Source organism: Akebia trifoliata, chromosome 5 (genome assembly GCF_017979445.1).
Source record: "Akebia trifoliata isolate Shusen 1 chromosome 5, ASM1797944v1, whole genome shotgun sequence".
Taxonomy (NCBI): Eukaryota; Viridiplantae; Streptophyta; class Magnoliopsida; order Ranunculales; family Lardizabalaceae; genus Akebia; species Akebia trifoliata.
In genome coordinates, this window is record NC_141379.1 from 24403045 (window position 1) to 24428486 (window position 25442).

At 35.1% G+C, this 25442-nt stretch overlaps 1 protein-coding gene across 4 annotated transcripts; it reads left to right on the forward strand.

Moving 5' to 3' along the window:
* Positions 1–1747: 1747 nt before the first annotated feature.
* On the forward strand, positions 1748–17996 carry LOC147401719 (erythroid differentiation factor-like protein). Of its 4 annotated transcripts, none has more exons than XM_086443085.1 (10): positions 1748–2260; positions 2367–2494; positions 4751–4961; positions 5054–5645; positions 5746–5997; positions 6106–6297; positions 6370–6444; positions 6576–8876; positions 13006–13132; positions 17422–17591. In XM_086443085.1, exons 1-10 carry the CDS (start codon positions 2097–2099, stop codon positions 17451–17453), a joined length of 4074 nt encoding a protein of 1357 aa, XP_086299211.1. In that variant the 5' UTR covers positions 1748–2096; the 3' UTR covers positions 17454–17591. The 4 variants fall into 4 exon arrangements, with proteins under 4 accessions (XP_086299211.1, XP_086299212.1, XP_086299209.1 ...); XM_086443086.1 differs by lacking the exon at positions 17422–17591 and adding an exon at positions 13624–13667; XM_086443083.1 differs by lacking the exon at positions 13006–13132 and having other exon boundaries at positions 1753–2260; positions 17422–17996.
* Positions 17997–25442: the final 7446 nt, after the last annotated feature.

Here is a 25442-nt window from a genome sequence, read left to right on the forward strand (position 1 = left end):
CAACTATCAACACACCTAAACATAAACCCTACTAACATACCTAAATTAAACCAATATAGTAGCCACACTAGTCACACAACCAACAAACAAACTTTAAGAGATGAGTTTATACATCATTAATACAAATAAAAATATAGCAAAAAAATAAAAATAAAAATAAAAAACTATGTAAACCAACAGACATTTGCAATAATATGATTTCTTCACTGGCCCTCACTTTCCTTTAGGGAATTGTATTGGATTTGTAGAGTGAGATGGATGGTATTTTAAAAATGCTTCTCATCCTTTTCAAATGCTTCAAACGCCTAATGACAGGAACCTTGTTTTCATCTACACATCCATGACAATCCTCCCATGTTGTGTAAATCCATGGTTTACGCCCCACAAAAACAACATAAAGCTTTGGCATCCTAAAAATCTATAAAAATAGAATATTTTAGATAAATGATTAATCAAATAAATAAAATTCAATAAGGAAGAAATTTTTGCTTCATTCTCATTTTCCCTATCACAAGAAATTTCCTATGCAAGAGGGGGGCCAAATAGAAAGGGTTGTTGGCATGTGTGATAATGATTGTTGCCTTGCTTTCTCAATGATCGAGTTTGGATTAAAGGTTTAATATCTAAAAGAGTCAATTAAACAAAAAAGAATCTGGCCATTCAAAAGTTATATATATGCAAGTAGTATGGCTAAGAAGTTTCCACAATACATTGACCCATCAGATATATTGTAGATAAAAAGGTGAATCTAGAAGGGGTTGTTGAAGTTTGGAAGGAAATATAGGCAACCTTATTATTGGATATTGACTCTTTTGAATAAGAATATATCTTAAAATAATGGTGACATTAAAAGATGGAAGGTGGTAGCAATTTGACCACCAAGAAGGCTTTTGGAAACTCCTAGATTATTTTGAAAAGTTGGGTAAATGCTATCAATGTTGTCCCATAAGTTTAACATGAGAAATCTATTCAGGTCTTCTTTTACCGAAATTTACCAAACCATAACAAACTAGCTAGCCCTTTGAATAACTCTAAACTAGTTTTCTCATTTTTAATTATCATAAATACTTTAAAACTCACATATTTGAAGAATCAAATGTATCAAATTATACACAAAACAAACATCGATATTTGTTATGACAAAAGAAGAAAGTAATATAGAAAAAAAAATTAAACCAAAGAAATTTCCTATACTTTAAAACTCGGTTATCTCCTAATTAAAATAAAAAAATAAAAATAAATGAGAGAAGGGTTTTAGATTGAGACAAAGAAAGTGAGGGTTATGATTTCGATAGTGCGAGAGAGAGCGATAGATAGTTAGGGATGGGATTAGGGTTTCGAACGCAAATAACATCGAATTTGGGTAAGGATTTAAAGAGATAGTGCAAAAGAGAGAGAGTTATGACTTAAATATAGAGTGCGAGAGAGATACATGTAGAGTGAGAATACGAGAGAGATTTGAAGTTTCTACCACAGGTCAATAGTTCAGAAAAGACAAAATCTTTGTTAGAGAGAGGGGATCTTCGAGCTTATTATGTTCTGTGCAAGGATCTTCACGTGAGTTAGAAAACGAGAGGAAGACGTTCAATAGACGGCGAAGATGATCTGATTTTTGATATAAGAGAGAAAGATATGAATAAGTTAAGAGAAAGAGGAGTTGTTATTAAAACAAATTGTGAGAAAGGGTTATTTTTAATTTCAAAATTTTGTATTTGTATACACCAAATGATTTCGAGTTGTCTTGTCCTGATCTCATCCGTCAGATTATGCGAGATCTAGTGGTCTTTAAAACTTGGTACGATCTTTGGTTAACATTAGAGCCTCGGAACGGCTCCCTATATATGATGGAAAAATTCGATTAACATGATAGAACGTAACACATGATGATGGTTATCCATCCGTGCCAAATTTGTGAGACAGTCATCTTGATCCAATTACAACAATTCAGAGTAGTCCGCAATCTTCTTGTATCAGTGGAGGGAGCAAGCGAGCAGTAGGAATCAAAATGGAAACCCTAGAGACAATCATGGAGATGGTTGAGGTCTGATTTGGAGAGAGAGAGAGAGAGAGAGAGAGAGAGAGAGAGAGAGAGAGAAATGGAGGATCGTGCGAGCTGTTCGGGCGAGCTTCAGTGCGTAGGAAAATTGGAGATCGTAAGACCAAAGCCCGTGGGTTTCCTCTGCGGAACCCTACCTGTTCCAACTGACAAAGCCTTCCATCAAAATGCTTTCAACTCCGCCATCGTTCCTTCATCTCAAACGTGCGTAATCATCTCTCTCTGTATATATTTATATGAAGTATGAAGCATGAATTACGAAAGAAAGCTGACAAATTGACCTGGTTTTTGTTTGTGTTTCAATACCCAGAGTGAGAGCGCCTCGGTATCGCGTGCTCCCGACTGAAACCGATCTCAATAGTCCTCCTTTGTTTCCCAATTTTCCAGACAAAGTCTTCCCAGTTGCTTCTGTTCAATCCAGGACTACCACTGGTGGAGGTAGACTTTAATTTCGATCACCAATTACTTTCTTTGTTACAGAATTCCATCTTATTTGATAAATGATAGGCCGTAGACTAGAATTCAATCTTCTTTGCTAAATGAGTAAAATTAACTGTCTAGGTTACGAATTTAATAAATGATTAGCAGTGAACTCATCCCTTATATTTGCTGAGTTTTACTACTAGTATATAAATAAGAATTAAATAAAAGCAAAGGACAGCATATGTATGCACCATCATCAATCCAATAGCTTCATGAGGGGATTTTTTAACTAGGAAAACTATAAAACAAATATAATTGTGTTTAACAACTCAGTAGTATATGAGCACAACTGTCTTATTTTAGAAAGCATTTTGTAGAAAGATTGTCAAAATATCTGGGTCATATGTTGACATGGGCAAAATGTGAAATGGCCAAGTCCTTGTTTCGTCGCTCCATCTACTTGTCACATAAGACTTTGGATAGTGAATTGCTAAAATTTAAATTTAAAGAATTAGAAATTTAGAATGTGAAGACAACACATTCTACTCGATTAAACTGCACTTTGCTCAAGTAAGAAAATAATAGAAACGATTAGCAAGACTTGCACTTCACAATTTGTGTTGATTAGCCATTATACATTTAGACCATTGCACATATCCTGGAATCAATTTTGAATATTTAAAAGATGCAGTAACAATAGATATTTTTGACAGCACAAAAATGAAAATCATAGCAAAGGGTTTGCTAATGTTGTCATTGAGATAAGCAGTATGCAAACTGTTGTGATATGATGTTTCCATTGCAAAGAAAGGGATTTATTTTTCTCAATCAACATGCATGATACCCTTTTGTGCTTGCTTTGCCTTTTTCTATTCAACATTTGGTGAAGAGGCATCTAAGTTGTTATCTTTTTCAACTTTCAATGTGACATCTTAATAGAGCAGGAATTACCACATTATAAACCATTTTTCACATATTCCCCATAAACAGGAACAAGAGAGTAGGGAAACATGGTGTTGATGATTAGTAAAATCAGGAGCTGCATTTTACCTATTTGCTTAGAAATCTTCTAAAACCATTAAAATCAAGCAAATCTGAAAAAAGAACCACATAGAACAGTGAGGATGTCTTTAATCGCATACATAAATGCCATGTGTTCCCATTAATTTTTTTTTATTTGCTAGGAAAACTAGATTAGTGGATATATTGGATGTTAAAACTTAATGGGTTGCTGTACAGAATGTTGAAGTCTTCAACTTCATATCAATTTACTATTTTTTTTTAAAGATTTCTTGGATTCTGCTTGTTTTGATTCTTGACCTTTCATGATCAAAATCCATTTTTCCTAGATTGATTTACATAAAACATGGTATGCAAGGCCAAGTATTTTGTCATCGGTAGAATAAAGATATATTATATATATATATATATATATATATATATGGGTTAGAAGCTTTGGAATGAGCTGATTTTTTGTGAGGATGATCTCTATGATGAGGAGATCATCCTCACCAAAAATCAGCCTATTCCAAAACTTCTAACCCCATCAAAAGTGATTTACAAAACTTGGACGGTCCACGATTCTTCAACTTGTAAACTAGGCTTAGAAGTTTCAAAATGAGCTGATTTTTTGTGAGGATGATCTCTTCACCGTAGAGATCGTCCTCACAAAAAATCAGCCTATTCCAAAACTTATAACACCATCAAAAGTGATTTACAGAAAATGTTTGGCACCAAACTTGGCAAACTTTAGGGCTGCCGAACCGCTCCCATATATATATATATATATCTTTTTTTTTTTTTTGAAAACCAAGCACCCAAAAAATTTCGTGGGACTTTTCCAAAGACAAGCATTGCACCCGCAAAAAATCATAAAATCCTGTAAACATAAATCACCACAAACGCAAAATTTTGCTTTTACGGGGTTTTGCAGAGCAGCCAAGCAAGCCTTTGTGATCTATAGTTGCACATAGGTTTCAAATATGATATTTCTCTTACTTCGGCATGTCCAAAAAAATTATTCATTTCCAGTATGTTACTGCTATTATCTCTGGTGTGTGTGGTAACATGACATACACTTCTCTTTTAGTTTGCTCCTTTTAAATTGGTAAAATGAAATTACGTCAACCAAAGGAAAACTGGCTGTACGTCTATATTTCAAGTTTATCTTGTGAGAGAGAAGATATTCAATAAACAATAGAAAGCCCAGGTACATCTGTTTTATGATGTCCTTGTACTCCAACTCTAATATTTGAAGTAGAATTTGTTCAGCAGATTTACATTGGGAAACCAATGCCATCAGTCAAAATCTTGCAAGAAAGTGTGAAGCACTAGCAGTATCTGGTCTGGCAGAGTATGGAGATGAGATAGATGTGGTTGGTCCATCTGATATTCTGAAACAAATCTTTAAGATGCCTTATTCAAAGGCTCGATTATCCATTGCAGTTCATCGTGTTGGACAGACTCTTGTTCTAAATACTGGGTATGTTATTTGAAATTATTTGCTGCCTAGTCTAGCCTTGACAATTTGTTAATGAAATTCTTAAAGTGCTTTGAAATTTTTATGTAACACAGTCCGGACATTGAAGAGGGAGAAAAATTGGTTAGAAGACATAGCAACCAATCGAAATGTGCAGATCAATCTCTGTTTTTGAATTTTGCTATGCATTCAGTAAGAGCAGAAGCTTGTGACTGCCCGCCGACTCAGTATACCGATACCCCATCAGAACATACATCAAATTCTACTATATTACCTGGACATTATGAGTCTGAGGAGGCTACTTTTTTGTTTTCTGACCATCCAGTACAAGGTGACACATCTCCATTTCTGAGTCAGAGTGGTGGTAGCAGCCGAAAGGAAGGACTAAATCTCCGTGCAGAGTATGAGTATCCACATGTCAATGAGGGAAACGATTGGGACAACACTAAGCAGAACAAGAGAAATAACAGGCGTGATGCTGTCAAGAAAGCTTCACAAGTTGGAGATAAACCTAGATTCTCAATGCAAGAGTCTGAAAAACATAAGAGACTTGGTAATGACAGTTTCTTGAGGGTTTTGTTTTGGCAATTTCACAACTTCCGGATGCTTTTAGGCAGTGACTTGCTTCTATTCAGTAATGAGAAATATGTTGCTGTGAGCTTGCATTTATGGGATGTTGCACGACAGGTTGGCAATATTATGCTAGTATTTCTATGTTGATTGTTGATGTCTTTTTTTTATTTTTTTATATTAATTAACTTGGTTCTCTTTTTCTTCTTTTTTCCAGGTCACTCCATTAACGTGGCTTGAAGCCTGGCTCGACAATATCATGGCCAGTGTGCCCGAATTGGCCATCTGTTATCATCAGAATGGTGTTGTTCAAGGGTATGAGCTTCTGAAGACAAATGATATATTCTTGCTTAAAGGCATCTCAGAGGATGGCACACCTGCATTTCATCCTCAAGTTGTCCAACAAAATGGTCTTTCAGTGTTGAGGTTCCTTCAGGACAACTGCGTACAAGATCCCGGTGCTTATTGGGTACTGCTCTGCGTTCAATTTGTGTTTTGCTTGGATTTGAAAATTTCCTATTTTAGATGATTGTTGCTGATGGTGTCAAACTCAATTCTGGTTCCAACTTTATTTCAGCTCCATAAAAGTGCTGGAGAGGATGTAATTCAACTTTTTGATCTCTCTGTTATTCCCAAGAACCATTCATCTGAAGATCATGATAAGAGTGCTAGCTCTCTTCCATCTCTAGTGCACAGAGGAAGAAGTGATTCCATATTTTCTCTAGGGACTCTTCTGTACCGTCTTGCTCACAGGCTGTCGCTATCAATGGTATGGAAGCAAATACTCCATCATTTAGTATAACTGATATGCTGAAGCTAATGCTGATGGTTCTTGCTGCAGGCACCTAATAATAGGTCCAAGTGTGCGAGTTTGCTCAGAAAATGTCTTGATTTTCTAGATGAGCCGGATCATTTGGTATCATTCCTTAATAAGACAATTTAAAATCAGATTTCCATTCTTCTATTGGTTGTTGAATTTAATATTATATTCATGTTTGGAAGTCTATAGACAGGATTACACTTACAATGAAGTTTATGTTGAAATAGGTGGTCCGTGCTTTTGCTCATGAACAATTTGCGAGACTGATTTTGAAATGTTATGAGGAGCTGGACTTTACATCTGAATATGGGCTATTAGAATCTGAAGTTACAGTCACTGACACCAAAGTTGAATCCTCAGACTTCTCTATGGGTAAGTCTGGATCAGTTTCACATGATAAATTGACCTCTCAAGTTGCAAAAAAGGATGCAAACATCCTTCTAGAGTCTGAATCAGAGGAGGCATCAACAAAGATAGTTTTAGAAGCAATGCCATCTAATCCTAGACAATTTCTTCCATCAGTAAGGACAGAAGAGGAAGAACCAACAGGAACTGCTCTTAGTTCCAATGATAAAGATATCCCAGTGTTTCAGATGTCTGCAACTACCCCACATGTGGTTCAAACTGTTGCTGATCCAATCTCGTCTAAATTAGCTGCAATACACCATGTATCTCAAGCTATCAAGTCTCTCAGGTGGAAGCGCCAACTTCAAAACGATGAAGTAGAAATGATTGATCATGGAAAGAAAACTCAGGATAGATCTTCACCTATCCATTTTTCTTTATGTGCTTGTGGTGATGTTGACTGTATTGAAGTTTGTGATATTCGAGAGTGGCTTCCAAGATCTAAAATGGATCATAAGTTGTGGAAACTTGTTCTTTTGCTTGGCGAATCTTATTTAGCTCTTGGACAAGCTTATAAGGAGGATGACCAGTTGAATCAAGCTCTTAAGGTTGTGGACTTAGCATGTTCTATCTATGGATCAATGCCTAAACATCTTGATGATGCACAATTTATCTCATCTATGGTTAGTAGCTCCCCATCCCAGTTAAAGTCGTTTATCGATGACACATCAAAAGTGGATTTTATTTCCCCCCAAGATTGCTTTGCTATTGATCGGTTCTCTTCGAGTTGTCTTTTCTGGGCCAAGGCATGGACACTTGTAGGGGATGTATATGTTGAGTACCATATAATAATGAGCAAAAAACCATCAATACAACCAGAAAAAAATGCATATACAAGTGAGTTGAGAATGTCATCTGAAGTTGAGAAGGAAGTAAAAAGGCTCAAGAAAAAGTTGGGACAGTTTAATCAAAACTGCAGTATTTGCTCTTTGATAAATTGTAGCTGTCAGAGTGATAGAGTGAGCAGTGGTAACAGTGCAAGCAGTAGTAGTGGAGATGCGCATCCATTAGTTTACGGCAGAAAGCAGAATAAAAGATCAAATGCAAAGAACAAGCAAGATATGGAGTCTACAATGGCATCTGAATCTGAACGTAGTACTAAAGAAGCACATACGGGAAAAAATGGTGGGATTTTCAAATTTTTGGAGGGTCCCATAGTTAGAGATGCAGAATATAATCTTTCAGCGGCCATAAGCTGTTACGATGAGGGTAGGAAAGCATTGTCTAGACTTCCTACTGGTTCGACAGAACTGCAGTCTATAGCTAAAAAGAAAGGATGGGCATGTAATGAACTGGGTCGAAACCGGCTAGGCAGAAAAGACTTGGACACGGCTGAAGTTGCATTTGCAGATGCAATAAAAGCATTCAAAGAAGTTTCTGACCATACTAATATAATATTGATTAACTGTAATTTGGGACATGGAAGAAGAGCGTTGGCTGAAGAAATGGTAGCCAAGATGGAAAATCTGAAGACGAATGCTTTCTTCCTCCAGAATGCATACAACCAAGCTCTCGAGACTGCAAAGCTGGAATACAGTGAATCCTTGAGGTATTATGGTGCAGCTAAGTCAGAATTGAATGTCGTTGAGAAAGGTGATAGTTCAGTCACATTGTCATGCAGCGTGAGGAATGAAGTGTACACCCAATTTGCTAATACATATTTAAGGCTCGGTATGCTTTTGGCCCGGGAAGATATTTCTGCACGGGTTTATGAGAACGGAGCCCTAGAAGATCTGTCAATAGGTTGTATTAGTCCTCGTGAAAGGAGAGCTAGGAAAGAACTGAGGAAGCATGAGATTTCAGCCAATGATGCTATAAGGGAGGCTGTGTCCATGTATGAGTCGTTGGGTGAATTGCGACAACAGGAAGCTGCATATGCTTATTTTCAACTTGGTTGCTACCATAGGGATTGCTGTTTGAAGTTTTTGCGTCAAATTAAACTGTCAAAAATTGAAAATAGCATTTTGCAAAAGGTCAAGCAATATGCTTCTTTGGCTGAGAGGAACTGGCGGAAGTCCATAGATTTTTATGGCCCAAATACGCATCCAGTGATGTACCTCACGGTTCTTATTGAAGGGTCGTCTCTCTCATTGAGACTCTCGGATTCTTTCCAGTCAACCGCAGTATGTTCTCTTGAACTCATCTGTTCACTTGCATTATTACAGTTATGTGATCGTAGATGATTATATTTGACTTGTGAACTGAAGTTTCTTATTTTTCTAGTTGATACTTATAGTCGGAAAGGATTTAATATCCAACTGTCGTTTTTTTTCTTTTTCTTTTTGCTGAAAAGTTGTGCTGCTTTGTCTTCTTAATAATGCTTGCCAATCCTTATGGCTGTGGTTATATCATGTAAAAGCTGCAGACCTTCACATTTTTCTAAGCAGCATAGACCTTCCCAAATTTCTACACATTTAATGCTTGCCACCCTTGATAGGAAGAACTATTTGTTTAGGGTGAAGTTATGTACGTGATGAATAAGGTTGAAATTTACCCAGTCATCTTAATGCGTTCACCTAATAAACTCAAAATTTCCAGAGAGATAACATTGTCTACCCATGTGAAATTGTGTGCTCGATGAACATTCTTTGCTCCATTTCATGCATACATGGTGCAAATTGTGCATGCCACCTATATTTGGGTGGAAAGGGTTCGGAAGATCTCATAGTGCCTCCTTGGTATCCAAAAAATTGATAGGGGCTCCTTCTTGTGGGTCTAACTGCACAACCTAAGAGGCTCATCCAAAACCCCTTTTAAAGATTTGTTGGGCCAAACCCTGGCCATTTTTGAAATATGGGCTTTCATTGCGACTTTAGTTATAGGCCTACCTTCTAAGCCCACAACCCAACATAATTCCTTACAACATAAAAGTTTGTCAGTGGGCCCAATTATGCATTCATGTTCGTTGGGTTGAAAGGGGCCACTAGAGCTAAAATTTTGACCTTGCAATTTTCTTTTATGAGATCTATTAGTCATATGTCTTGTTGAAACATCGACTCCATAGAACATGTTGCCCCAAGAGAAATTTGATTTGCACTTGGAGTCCACAATGTGGAATTTGTTTGGAAGGTGTTGTGTCTAACGGTAGCAGGCTGGCAATCTGACATTGTATTTGGCACTTCGTCTCTTTTTGAGAGGCCCAAGAGTCTTTGACGCATGATACGCCCTTAGACACCAAGCTTTGGTCTGTCGTGGAGATTTTTTGAGATATGCATCCTCCTCCCTATTTAGAAATATAAGCTCTGAGACTTGAGTGTTCAATCAAAGATCTTATTCCTTTAGCCACCTTATATCTAAATGGTTTGGTGCACTTGAACACATTGTAGTTCCTTGTAGGTTTCCTCAGGTGTCCACACCTTGACTTTTGTGGAGTGTTTGTAGGTCACACTGATCAAATGAATTTGATTTGATTCTAATTCTGGATATTATTTATGAAGCAGATATGTCTAGGTCTTAGTTGCTATACTTAGGTGCATTATTCTCCGGTAGTTCACATTGCCCTACGGACGAGCTTGCATATTTGCCAGTTCTGAGATTTGTTGATTTTTCGATGTTCAAAGCACATGTTGTCTAACCAAAACTCTTGCCACCAGCCCATCTTGATCTCAATTACTGATGAACCAAATTCATTACTTGGGTCATAATGGTGTATTCTAGGTTACCTGTAAAAAATGGTATATTCTAGGTTGCTATAGAGCACCTTCAAGTTTTTTAGGATTTTTTTTTTTTTTTATAGGTAAAGATGGGTTACTTGTTAGCATAAGAAGTATGGGTTCAAGGGGGCTTGAACCTCGGATGTGGGAACAACTCTCCACACATCTTATCACTTGGTATTTCCTTGACGCATCTCCCCATTGTTTTAAGATCAAATAGTTTCTCAATAGATTTACCTTGGCTCATAACCTCATTGCTCTGGTAGAGTTTCTCAATGCATTCATGTTCTTGATTAGTTGTCCAATTGTTTGGCTTGCATAATTGAAGGATGAATATGTTTACAAATGAAATGGTAAGCTGAACATATCAATCCATGTAAACCGACCATGCTTTAGAGCTTAGGGGGGTAGCACCAAGGTCCAAAAGAAACATTGAAATCAAGTATTCAGATGACTTTCAAGTTACAAAATTACTTCAAGTCCGATTGGATTTTGGCTATGAAAAACGTTCCCTATACCCATTGGAAATCTTTGTTGGAGAACATCAGAATTGCTTCTTCACTTTCCATCTAGTTGGCCTCTGTTAGATATATTGGTATTTTATATATGTGCCATAAGGGCATATGTGTAATTTCATTTATTTCTAGTTTTATATATACCATGGTTCATAGTGAGAGAGTCAAGTTCAAATCCTCCCATTTTCTTCATTTTTTTCTTCTCTAAACCCTACATGGTATTGAAGCTTTTCTTGTGATCAGATTTTGGTACTCTCCCTTCTTCTGCATCTTTGTTGTTTTTTTTTTTTTCTCGGTATAAATCAGATTTTTTTGATTTAGTTTGTACCTATTATCTTCGTGGTGGTTAAAATCCTCTAAACGGAAGATTGTCTTTGTGGTTGAAAAATATCCCTAATGTGATCATAGATCAAGGGATTTTTGTCAGTTATTAGTGGTGGTTGGTTTCAAATTGTGTTTCTGACCTTCCAGATACACTGCGATTTCATCTTGACAGGTATTGGAGATTTGCGATTTTATGTAAAATGGGATTTCGAGCCTTGCGATTTTATCTAGTAGAGTTTTAAAACCTTGCGACTTCACTGGGATAGATTTCTCTTTATTTTTAGTGGTTTTTTGCAAATCTTGGTTATAAGGAATTCATGTCGAAGAGATTTCACCCATAGAAAATCATTAACGAAAATTGTAGAACAATTTTATTGATTCTTGGGCAATCAATTATTTCATCACGGAGTCGAAGACTATCTTGGGTATATCTATAGATTCATATCTTGGGCAATCAATTATTTCATCATGGAGTCGAAGACTATCTTGGGTATATCTATAGATTTGGTCAGAACTCAAATGACTTTTATTCGTTTAAATGGAAATAACTACATACAGTGATCGAAGGCCGTGGAGATGTTTTTAAAGGCACAAAATAGGAAATCTCATCTAACCAAAGTGAAGTCTGATTCTCTTGATGAAAAATACATTGAGCTATGGGAACAAGAAGATACTTAAATTGTTACTTGGTTGTGGAACAAGATGGAGTCACATATCAGTGTGAACGTCAAGTTTTGGATATTGCGAAGGAGATTTGGGAGTGAGTGAGGCACATGTATTCGGAATCCAATAATATAATATGAATTTATGAGATCACGTAGCAATATTTCTCCTTATAGCATGATGATAAAACTCTGGATTGGGCCTTCGCCTCATTGATGCATATGCGTGAAGAACGTAATCAATATCAACCTATTTCAAGTGATATATTTCAAATGTAGAAGCAAAAAAAGGATATGAATGTTATTCGTCTTCTTTCATCCCTCTAATCAAAGTATGATGCAGTCAAGTCTCAGATTTTAGAAAATCCTGATCTTCCTTCCTTGATAGATTTTTCTCCAGGCTAAAGAGAGCCACTCAATCAGATAGTGACCAACATATGAGTGATCACTTTGCTTTAGCTATTCTCGGAGATCATGGTGGTTGTGGTCACAGAGGTAGTTGCAGGGGACATGGTGATGGTCGTGGAAGTAAAGGTGGTAGTAGAGATTTAGGAAGAGGTTGTGAAGGTTGTGAAATCCGAAAGTGTACCTATTGTGGTACGGATGAGCACACTATTGACTTTTGTTGGGATCTTCATGGGAGACCAGTTGTCCCTTAGACGTCATTATCTCCAGCCTAGGATGTTGTGCAGCCCACTATATCATATGATCAGAGTATTGAGAAGGAATCCATTATTCTTTCTTGAGAGGAGTATAACAAAGTAGTCTTCAACTCATCAGCTATTACTACTTTATCCCAAACAAGTAAGGTATCCACTTATTTATTATCATCTACGAGCCCTTTGATCATTAATTATGGTGCATCAGATCATATGATATGTAATTCTCATGTTATCTCTCTCCATCTTCTTGTCTAAATGTTAAATTAGCCGATTGGTCATTTTAAAAAATTATTGGGTTAGGAACTTCACAACTCAATCCTAGTTTTTCTTTGTCCTTAGTATTTTATGTTCCTAAATTCCCGTTTAATCTTCTTTCTATGAGTCAATTTACAAAGATTGTTTAGCAACATTTTTCCCTTTTCACTGTGTGTTTTAGGATCTAAAGACGAAGAAGATGATTGGTGACGGGCGTCAAGTAGATGGTTTATATCTTCTCAACAATGCTCTAGTCCCAACAAATCTTCATTCATCTTCTAGCACCTTTCAGTGGCATTGTCGGTTTGGTCATGCTTCTCCTTGTGTTTTACGAAGTCTAGTTCTTGCTTTAAATATAGACTTCATATTTAATTGTGAAGCATATTAGTTTAGAAAATATCATCGAGTGTCTTTTCCACTTAGTGTGAGTCATAGAGAGTCCATTTCTTTTCGTTTAGTGAATTTTGATGTATGAGGTCCTTCGTCCACTACTTATTTAGGTTTTAGATATTTTGTTATTTTTGTGGAAGATGACTTGATATTTTTAATGAAGGATCATTCTGAGTTGTTTAATATATTTCAACAGTTTCATATGGAAATTCGAATCCAATTTGGTATTTTCGTATGCATTTTATGTTCTGGTAATGCAAAAGAATTTTTTCTTAGTCGTTGTACTACTTATTTGCAGTCTCATTGCATTATCCATCAATCATCTTGTGTTCATACCCTTCAATAAAATGGGATAGTTGAACGTAAAAATTGTCACCTTCTTGAGGTTACTCATGTCTTAATGTTTCAGATGAAGGTTCCCAAATATTATTGGAGTGAGGTTGTGCTTACTGTTTGTCATCTCATCAACCGTATGCCTACTTCTGTCCTTGATGGTACTTTTGCACATCAAATCTTATTTCCTGATTGTCCTATTTTTCATTTCCTCATGTTTTTTGGTATGATTTATTCATCATTTGGGTCTTGATCGTGACAAGTTAGATCTCAAGAGTTTGAAATATGTGTTTCTTGAGTACTCTCGTAACTAAAAGGGTTATCGGTGTTATAGTCTCACATTACACAAACACTTTGTTTGTGTTGATGTTACATTTTTTGAGTCTACACTATACATTTCAATTGAGTCATTTGTTGATGCTAAATTAGAGAGTATTCCTTTACCTGTTCTTATTCCTATTTTTGAACTCAGTCCTTCTCCATGACATCAAGTTTATCAAAGGAAGGCCATTAGGAAGATCATTACTGCATCGCCAACACCAACTTCTTTGTTGTTTGAAGATCCATTTCTACCTCTTATATTGGTACCTCATTCCGTTTAGGTAATGGATGCTGTTTCATCTTCTAGTAATTTATCTATCGCTATTCGTAAAGGTACCCGTTCTTGTGTTACTAGATATCCTATCTCTAATTTTGTTTTCTATGCTTCGTTGTCTTCTTTTATCTTCACCATCTCTTTTGTTTCTATTCTTAAGAATCTCCAAGTTGCCTTATCTCACCCGAGATAAAGGACAACTTTGGTTGATAAGATGGATGCTTTACATCATAATGATACTTGGTCTCTGATATCTTTCCTCCTAGAAAGCATGTTGTTGGTTTGGTAGGTGGTAGGTGGGTCTACATTGTTAAATTTCATCTTGATAGCATAGTTGATAGATTGAAAGTTCGGTTAGTTGCTAAGTGTTACACATAGACTTATGGAGTTGACTATGTTGAAATTCTCTTCAGTCGCGAAAATTACTTTGGTTTGAATGTTGATTGTATTAGTTATTATATCGGATTGACCCTTTATCAATTAGATGTTAAAGATACTTTTCTACATGGTGATTTACATAAGGAAGTGTACATGGAGCAACCACCTGGGTTCGTTGTTTAGGGGAAAATTGGGAAAGTGTGCAAGTTTCGGAAAGCACTTTATGGTTTGAAGCAATCTCCACGAGTATGGTTTGGTAAGTTCAGTGATGCAGTGTCAGACAGATCATTCAGTTTTTCATTCGAAAATTGAAAAAGTGTATGTGTTGCTGATAGTCTATGTTGATGACATTGTTTTGACTTATAGTGATGTTAATGGGATACAGAGGTTGAAGTCTTAGCTATTGGAAATATGTAGTTTCTTTCTATGCTTATTTCTATTTTTCTATTGTTAGTTTTCTATGTAAGGGCATTTATATCCATTCTCATTTTAGTTTATATATATATGTCAAGCTCTCATTATGAGACTTGAAAATTCTCCTCTACAATTCTTCTTGGTATCAAAGTCTCTAGAATCCAATGCCCCCCTTCTTGGGTTCCACTCTTCGCCTGTTTTCCCCTCTCATTTCTTCCTTCTCCTATTTTCGGGTTTTGTGAGACCTGTTGACCTAAAGCAGTTTCATTAGAAGGTCTCCCCTTCGGGGGCTTCTTTTATTTTATGTTCTCCTAATCACATGTTGCGATTAGGATTTTTTTAACAAGGTTTCACATGCTGCAAGTGAGTCTCTACGTTGTGTTGTATGCCCTATGATAGGGTTCCTACCTTGTGATAGATGTTGTGGTTTGGATTCTACCCTATGTTAGGGTTTGTGTTTGAGATAAGGTGATTGGTGGACTGCCCTACGATAGCAAAAGGGTGCTGTTGAGAGCTTTTGCGACAATAAAATAGACCCTCTTCTACTTAGTTGGAAACCACGATTGGTCCCTAACCTTGTTGCTGCCTTATGGAAGCCTTTTGAGGCCCTGCGACAGCAACCTTGGGAGCTTTATTACCTTGCAACAAGAAGTAGGGAACTATTTCTGCCCTGCAACCTCAACAAAGGATTTCTGCCTTGCAACAGCAAGTGGGGAGGCTATCTCTGCCGCGAGACAGTTTTTTATTTGTTTGTTGACTTGCTGCTTGAGTTGTTTGCTGACTCGTGACAAGGTTATTTCTGCTATTTTTTATTTGGATTGCTACTTGGGTTATTTGCTGCCTTCCGAAAAGGTGGTGTTAATTCTCTTGGTCTTGGTTTGGTATTACACTTGATCTTCATCTCCCTTCAATCCAAATATTTTTTAAATTCTTGTTTTTTGTGAGCGATGATATCGACTCAAGAGATCAAGGATTCCAACATTGATCATGGGACAAATTCTTCAGCTCATTTGTATTACCAACACCTTATTGGATGGTCGTAATTTTCAGTCATGGTCTCGATCTGTGAGTTTTTATTTGGGTAGTAAAGGTAAATCAAGTTGGTTGTTGGGCACTATTCATAAGCCACTTCTTACCGATCTCAAATTTGAAAAATGGGAAATTGACAACTGCACTATTCTTGAGTGGCTATTTAATTCCATAGAGCAACGCATCTATACCATGTTTATGTACTATGAGGCTGTCTCTTCGTTGTGGTCCGCTCTCACTCAGACATATGCATATGCTAGGAATGACTCACGGATTTATGAGTTGTACTAGGACATTGCCTAGGCTACTCAAGGTCTTCAAAGTGTAGCTGATTATTTTGGGTTTCTTTAGTCCTGTTGGGAGTTCTCCCATTATGAGTCTATGGCTAAGTTGTCTGCAGAGGCAGTAGAGCATGTGGTCAAGATGATTACTTGACGCCAAACATACTAGTTTCTCATGGGTTTATGTCCTGAATTTGAAACACTTCGGACTTAGATTCTCAACACCACTCCTTTACCTTACTTATTTAAGATATTTGCGACCATTGATAGTGATGAGCGTCGTCGTCGTAGTTCCCTCTCAGACTCAAACCCTTGGTATTCTTTTTGCTCCAGCTACATATTAGATGGCTCTAGCAGTCAATTCGAGTTTTTCTAACCCTCGTGCCCCAGGATCTAGGGATCATGGCCATGGAGGTCGTGGTCGTGGTAAAGGGAGTGGTTTTATTTGCAGTTATTGTGGGAAGACTAGCCATGAGAAGGTCCGATATTTTCAACTCTATCCCTATCTGTTGCGATCTTCTGTTACTCCCTATTTGGGACATTCTGTTCTCCGTGTTGCCACTGTTGAGACATCTTTAGTCCCTGCCACTGATCCTCCTACTTCTCTTGGTACTATTGAGTTACTTTCATCCTTAGGTAATCTTTCAATGAAAGGAACGTCACTTCTTTCTAGGTAACTTTTTGTAGCCTTAGCCATCCAAAGAAGCTATTTCTAGTAAGAGAGATTGGGTTGGTAACCCTTCATTGTCTTAGCCATCTGAAGTAGCCATTCCTAGTAAGAGAGACTGGATTGAGTAAGCTGGAACTTGAACCTCATTTCTCTATCGTTCATTGCAATTAGGCTTAAACTGGAAAATTACCTAGAATGAGTTGATGTTCTTTTAATTTTGGTAGTATCAACTTAGTGTTGACCCATGCTTCCATGTTTGCACTTGGCTGGATTGTATTTGTACCTTGTAGTTGCATCATTATTGATGGATCACTTTGTCCGATCTAGGGGAGAGCATCTCGTAGTTCAATCACACTTTTACATGACTGGTGTGCCAACTGTGAGCAATATATTGCAACTATTCATTTGGCCGAGTGTTTTGTTACAAAATCGCAGATTATCACATTAATTATTTTGTCTCCGAGCTTATACAGTTTCTGATTCTCTCTTATTTGTGCTGTGTTCCAGATGCTGGAGTCAGCTCTATCTCGCCTACTTGAAGGTCGCCACGTATTTGGAGGGCCAACAACTGCAGATTTTTCAGAGGTGAACAAAAAGTTTTTGACTCAATTGCAGGATCTTCTGAAGAGGATGTTACAAGTAACTGTATCTGGAAATACTAGCAAATCTTCTGTTGTTGTTCCTCATTCAATTTCAGCCAATACTACTAAGTCTGGAGATGTGGGGAAACTCAAGAAGCTTTACGGGATGTCGTTAAAATCAACTGACTTGAGTCAATTGAATGCTATGCATGAGCTGTGGAGTTCTTGATCACACGTACACACCCCCAAAAGATGTTCTTCTCTGACTATGTTTTCCTTTCAAAATGGATTGTAATATTATTGCATGTTCAGCCTTGTTTCTGATCAGATCAGGTCAGTATGCTTTTCTGATATCTTTAGTTTTGCTCATCAAAATCATGAATCAGTTATGATTAGATCCCTATCTTGGTTTTTCTTCCTATCAAAACATTGTCCCCAGATGATATTTATTTAAACAATACAAAGCAATATAATACCTTAGAAAAATAAGGTTTATATTTATATTTTTTATTATTGGATTGGCCAAACATTTAGAGATTCAAAATTTTGAAGAAATCTTTTTCATTTTATGACATGGGTCCCTTGTATTTTCAAGGTGACTATGGCACGCCCTCCACGATGGATCGATGGATGGATAGATATTTTTCACAACCCAAGATCAAGGAGCATTTTATCAGTTTATAAAAATAATAGGGTATCTTAAATATTCATCAAAAAGTAATAGAAGACCATTCTTTGCAGTAGCATTGTAATTGAGTGAAATGAAAGTGGAGTTTCTAAAGAGTTGGTCCAAGTTGGGGATGGATGAATTTTCTTTTTATGGTTAACAATGATGTTCAACGAAGGCACAACTTTATTGTCAAATGTCTCCTCTATTATCAATACTACTTGTTAATCTCCATTATATGATGGTGTGGTGTGGGCATACATTCCGATATTGAATGAATTCTACTCCGTGATAGGGATGCCATTTTTCCTTGTTTCTCCTTCATTTTATTGTTATATGCTCGTCTTTCTGTTTTTTTTTTTTTCCTCTTTTAAAGTTCTATATATATATCTATGTTAATTCTTTGAATTTTATGGGCTCGTGTGGATACAAGAGTCAGAAGTACTTAAAATATAAGTACTTTTTGAAGTATTGTCTCAAGTAGCGGAATACGTGTTGTACGTTTGGATGCAGAATTTGAGAAGTACTTTTCACAGAGTTTTGTGTTAGGAAACTATTTTATATTCTGTTAAAATGATCAGAATACCCTTATATGTAATAATTATTGTTTTTAACATCATAACTCAACAACATATGCTAACAAAAACAACAGTTACTATTTTTATTAAATAAAAACATTATAACATCATTTTATACTCTAAATATACTTATTCTTATTTTTTTTTTAAATTCGACAGAACCTCTCTTAAATATTGGACATATAAAAAATAAAATCTATATAAAAACATAACAATTATCATGTAATAAAACCTGTATCCTCATACATAAAATCATATGTAATAATCACACCAACATATGTAAAATGAAAAGAAAACATTTATAAACAAAATTTATATGTGATCATCATACTAATAAACAAAAATGTTCATATAGTAGAAACATATTAAATTTATCCAAAAATATAATTTATTCAGTTAATAGTAACTTTTAAATCATAAAATTATATAATTATATCACGTCGATCATAAGTTTCTTTTATAGCTTCAGCTATGACTTCTCTCTACGTTCCATTTCTCTATGTCTTTCCCGTTGTGAACGTTCGAGGGTCCAGGCTCATCTACACTCATAGGGACGATTTCATCTATATAATCTAATTCTTCGTATATAACAAATTCAACATCTGCCAAAGTTTCATTTCGAATGAAATTGTGCAGTCCCATGCAAGCAATGACGATATCCCTTTGAGTATCAATGAAGTATGTGTGCATGTCTCTAAGAATTGCTCATCTTGCCTTTAATACTCCAAAACACCTCTCTATAACATTATGCAATGATGAATGAAGATGGTTAAATAACTCATTCTTTTCCTTCTGTCATGCACCTCGTCGAAAGTTTTGTAAATGGTAACAGACACCCCTATATGGTGTCATGTACCCATCCATCAATGGATAGTCAGAGTCAATCAAATAATATTTGCCTACAAATGAATAATAATTTCATTATTTTATATATATAACATATAATTGAATGTACTTTTAAGTAAAATTTTGAATACCAATCTGATAGAGGGAGAGGAAGTCCTGAATTAGGATTATTTATGATTTTTAAAAACACATTCGCGTCATTTGCTTGTCTCTCCCAACCAGCAACTACATATGTGAAGAACATATCGAAAGAGCATACAACCATTACATTTTGTATTATACATTTTCGACCTAAATATCGAAGTTGATCTGCTATTGGAACTTGTGCCCCAATATGAGTATCGTCAATCGCTCCCACACAATCTTTCATATAAAAAGAAATTTTATTTTAAAGATTAAACATTATAATTTTTGTGAATTTAACTTTAAAATTACCTTAAAAAAAGGCCAGAATCTTCGATTTGTACGAATTTGATGAGGGATCTCATCCAAAGAATGAAGCACAATGAGAGTTTTGCACAATTCAAGGACAGCTTTCAAGATTCTATGAAAGTGTCTACTCACGGTTTCTTTAGAACGTTGAAATCGATCACCAACACTTCGCATGCCCTCGTTTTGTTCCAATATCTTTAAGAACATTCTTAAGGATACTTCCAAAGAAATGTTCATTTTTCTTTCAAGACCTACCTCTTCGTGTAGAGTATTGCATAATTTTTTAAATACATGTTTCTCTATTCGAAATTGTTTATGACATATTGCATTATTCCCAGACAAAACATAATTCATATAATTTTGTCCAGTAAAATTATAATTAGTCTTGGGTTGTCGAACTAATTTATTTTTACGAGCCGTGCGATAATGATTTGCTGCAGCAAGTGCAGCCATACATATAATCTCATCGTCTGAATCTGAATAATCCATCTTGTTTCTGTTTACATTATTAATAAAAAAAATATATCATTTAATATTTCATATTAACAATCATATAAAATATTAAAACAAAGATTTTTAACAATTAAACCATAATCCATAATCCATAATTCATAATTCATAAGACATAATCAACAATCCACAAACCAGAAATAAATAGAAACTTAATCCATACAGAATAAATCCAAACCATAATCCATGAAATAAATTTTCTTTTATTAACCACATAGTTCACAAAAACAAAAAAAGGATTCATAAAAGATTGACCCATAAAAAAAATTATGCTACTCTCTAGTGATCACCATGATAACGACGGTATTCAAAATCAATATACGATAGACAAGCATTATTTGTTGGCAAGTTATAAAAGACATTCCTAAAATCTATATTATCCACGAACTTGGATACCACATAAGAATATCGATCGCTACCTATAGGAATCTCATCCACTAATTCATTAAGAAGTGGTAAGCATTCACCGGAAGTAAGCTTTTTTTGCTCGTTTGGAAATTCGTCCTTATGAATTTTTGATTAGAAAAGATCCACCAAACGATTGAATTCAACCTCGAATAAATCATATTTTTTTTTCTTTTTTGTGTTTTGATCTAGAATCCCCACTCATTGACGACCTTCTCTGTGATGGTCTTGAACTTGGTGACTCATCAATATCATCATCAGGGTGAGTTGGGAGTATATTTTCTTGTGTCGCTGGAATGTATTCAGGAGTATCATCATCATCAGCAATTGACTCATTCATCATGTTTGTCATTGTAGAATATCAAACACGAGATCCGGTAGCTGTGGTACCACCAAATAACTTGTCCAATTCATCTCTGTGCTTTAATGCCTTATAACGAAACTTATTATCTCCAGAATGTTGCTATAAAAAAATGATAAATATTATTAATAGATATTTATTAACATCTTTATAAATAAGTGAAATTAAATATATTAAAAAAATATGTATTACCATTTCTCGTTCAATCCATCATTCATCGCTCATGATGATAGAATAGTCGTTCCAATCGATTCTAGTTATACTCATTAGATTGTACTAAGCCTTCCAATCTAATTTTGTTTTGTTCCAATAATTTTTTAATTGTTTTTGTTCGAATTTGAATCCTGTTTTCTTGAAAAATTCATTTTGAACATACTTCCATCATAACCTATCTAAAGTTGGCCCATTTCTATGACCTTGCGCGACTGCTTCAACACATAGCTCAACAAAGGTCTTGTATAAATACGGACTCCAATTTGCTTTACCCTTGTCATTTTGTGTTGCAACTTGTTTGTCCTTGTTCATATTTATTGTTTTAGAAGGCATGTTAAAATGAAAACAAACAAATATGTGGAAAAAAAATTAAATAAATATTTAAAAGAAAAAAAAATAATCATGTGTTAGAAAACAACATAAATAAATCATGTGTTAGAGAAAAATTAATCACAACAAACTAATTCTGATAGGATTTAAAACCAATAGAAGAGACAAGATAATGTATGTCTGGTGTATGACTTGTATTACGTACTCTTAAGATTGTTTACAATTAGGATAAGGCTCATATAAAATCATAAATCTAGCAAATAAAAATATAATAGAAAGAAAGAGAGGCTCATATAAAAACCTAAATCTAGCAAATAAAAATATAATAGAGAGAGAGAGAGAGAGAATATCCTTAATTTTGATAATGCACCCAGAATGCATAAAAAATGATCAGAATACCTTAAAAAATATATAATTACACTATATATATATAATAAAATTATATTAAAAAATTATAAAAATAATTATTTTCAATTTAAATAAATTTATAAATTTTAAAATTCTATCGAAATTTCGACTGCATCTCCTCTTAAAAATGGACGTATGAAATTTTTCTAATAAAAAAAATACCTGTATAATACATAATCTAACATCCATGCAATAGTTCATATAAATATTATCAATTCAAGCACCCCAGTATGTCATCAAAGCCTAAAACACGACCTCGAATGAACATGAGACTAATTCTAACATAAATTCATCTCAAAACATTAGAGGATTTTCAACATAAGCAAACCATGAAATTTTATCTTCAAAAATCACGTACTCAAAAAATTGAACACATGTGGGAATGAGGAAACTAGTAATAAATAGATTCTGTGATAGCTGAATCCACCACAGACTACAATATAAATTATAATTACAAGAAACAAAAAAAACTTCAAGATTTTATACATCACCCATAGATTTTTAACAACAAAAAAGAAAAAAAGAGTTAATAATGTACATCACTCAAACATACTAACAAACAACTTTTACTAAAGCCTCACCAATTCATATATAACACCAAAAGAACTACACACAATTGGTGTGGCGTTAGTAAAAGTTAGTGTTGCAATCGTAACTCTCTTAAAGAAATTCAATAATACTATATTTAGGCACTTGAACTTCCAATCAATGATTGCCAAGTTGCATTTGAACTAGCTTTATTTGCATATATGATGGAGGTAAATGCATCCATTATAGGATCTCACGTCATAGTTATGCACCTGAGATTATATATCAATGCTAGTAGATTACAGCTTAAAAAGTTTTTCTCCATTTTATATATATTTTTGGTTTGTTTTTCACTAATCTTTGGCTAAATAATAATAGGCTTAGAGTCATAGCTTGGTTTGTTGATATATCGCAATGCAACCTTGAGATAAGAGTTAAATTTGGTGCATTCTAGCCATTGCTTGGTATTGAATCCTGACCCAATTCATCAAGTAATCTTCATTTAGGACAATTAGGGATTAGATTGAATCAAGAATTATTGGAAAACTTCTAAATCTATATGATTTAGAAGTCTCCATAACCAAGATTTCTTATTTGAAGGGCATTTGCAAGGGTTATGAACTTGGAAGGACAACTTCAATCTCACGAGTCTTATATGTAACTCAGCATTGCTCACAAAATTTAATTTCGAGGTTCTTCTAAATACATAGACAAAAACATTAAAAATCACTCAAAATTATATTTGAAAGTTGTAGTTATTTCATAGGCTGTAATTGAACAACATGCTCTTACAAGATTCAAATCACTCAAAATAGATATTCGCATTTCAGCTTTAAAACCAAAACTTTGTTGAAATTCCCAATGGAGGCTTCAGATTGACTCAACTCAACCAAAAATTAAATAAATAAATAAGTAAATTCAATCTCATCCATGAGCAAGCAATATTCAACTGCTCTAATTAGTTACACAATATATCAGCTCAAACATGCAAGTAATGCGGTACAAAGCAAGAAGATACTTCACCTCAAAACATTTGAAAAAAAAAAGAACACTTCACAAGAAATGAGACTTAAGCATCTTGATGATAATTTTGGGTTAATCCCCACTTTGAGCTTATACAATTATAATAGCGAGATCAACATTATAATATTTAGTAAAAAAATCTGATCCAAACAAACCCATTCCTCTTATTAGAAGTAAACATAAGAAAAATACGAATGGAATTCGAAGGAATCAATGATTAAAGATTGTGTTGAATGTCAAATTAAAAAAATAAAAAATAAAAACTGAAAGTGTAGGCTATAGTCCTACATACCCTTCCTCTTCAACCCATTAGAATAAGTTTTTAGCAAATATTCCTAAACGAAACATTGGCGAAAAAGAAACACCAACATTAACAATTAACTTTATTATTATTTTATTTTTTTTTTAAAGAAAAAAAAGGCCGTTCTAAAAGAAAATTAAAATTGAGTTTCTAAACAGGATAACGACGTTATCAAATGAAACTTATATCTTTTCGACCCATGAAAATATTTTAGAAAAGATTTGAGAAGAGAGCGAGGTTCAGTCGAGGTTTAGTCGAAATTTCAAAGAGTTTCAAATGAGAGTTACCTCTCTCTGTCGAGATTCAATCGACAAATCAATTATAGAAGAATATTGAACTCAATCCATTGAAGAACAGACGAGGGTTACCACTCTCTGTTGTGTTTTCAATCGAGAACTTCAAAGTGGGATTAAAAAATCAGAAAAATTACCTCTCTCTGTCGAGGGTTTCAAGGATGAGAATGATCTCGCCACCGTTGAAAGTTTCGTTGAGGGTTTCTGTTGAGGGTTTCCGTTGATGGGGTTAGCCACCGTAATCGTCGGAGGGAGAAGACAATCGGAGGAAGAAGGCAGTCGGAGGGAGAGAGATGACTCTCGACTCTGTCGAACGAGTTTCTCTCGATCTCCTTCACAATGTAGTGTGGAGAAGAATGTCTGTCTTCTGTTTTACGTTTTGGAGAAGACATAGTTCTTCTGTTTTAAGTTTCGTTAATTTAGGATAAAAAAATAGATAAAATAAAACGAGGGGGTAAAATTGGAAAGTTGCGAAAAATTTTGACGGGATAATTGTTCTCCGCAAAAAGGAAATTGAGAAGTACCAATTTCGGTACTTCTCATAAAAGCACTATTTTGACTCTTTTAAAAACTCATTTTTTCAAAGCATAAAATACCCAAACGACAGAGTAAGTGCTTCTAACTCCCTGTAAGAGTCAGAAGCACTTAGAGAAGTCAATCCAAACAAGTATGTTTTTTTAGAGCTGTTATTGGCACCTCAACTATTACTTCTTACATCTTAAGTTCTTAAATTATTTGTCACCCCCCCTCCCACCATCATACTTGGAGTGTGATAAGTAAAAGTTGGGGTGCCAATAGCAGCTCTCGTTATCTACTGAATTTCGGATTTGTTAATTGGACTGGACCGGATTCGCATACATCCACAGACAACAATAGCGACTAAAGCAGGAGAACAAAGACACCATATTTTAGTTAATATTTGAGATAACCCTCTCTATTTCAAACCGACCACATGCAGCTTAACCTCTCCCAGTCTCTCTCGTCTGACGAATGATCAAATGCCCTCATCTTCCACCTTTATAACTGAAATACTTGTTTTTTTTTTCCCCAAA

Excerpts from the sequence above, each read along its gene's own strand:
- LOC147401719 (XM_086443083.1), top strand. The coding sequence starts at position 2,097 with ATGGAGGATCGTGCGAGCTGTTCGGGCGAGCTTCAGTGCGTAGGAAAA. Across the intron at positions 4,962-5,053 it reads ACTCTTGTTCTAAATACTGG|TCCGGACATTGAAGAGGGAG; the intron begins GTATGTTATTTG and ends TATGTAACACAG. Across the intron at positions 5,998-6,105 it reads AAGATCCCGGTGCTTATTGG|CTCCATAAAAGTGCTGGAGA; the intron begins GTACTGCTCTGC and ends ACTTTATTTCAG.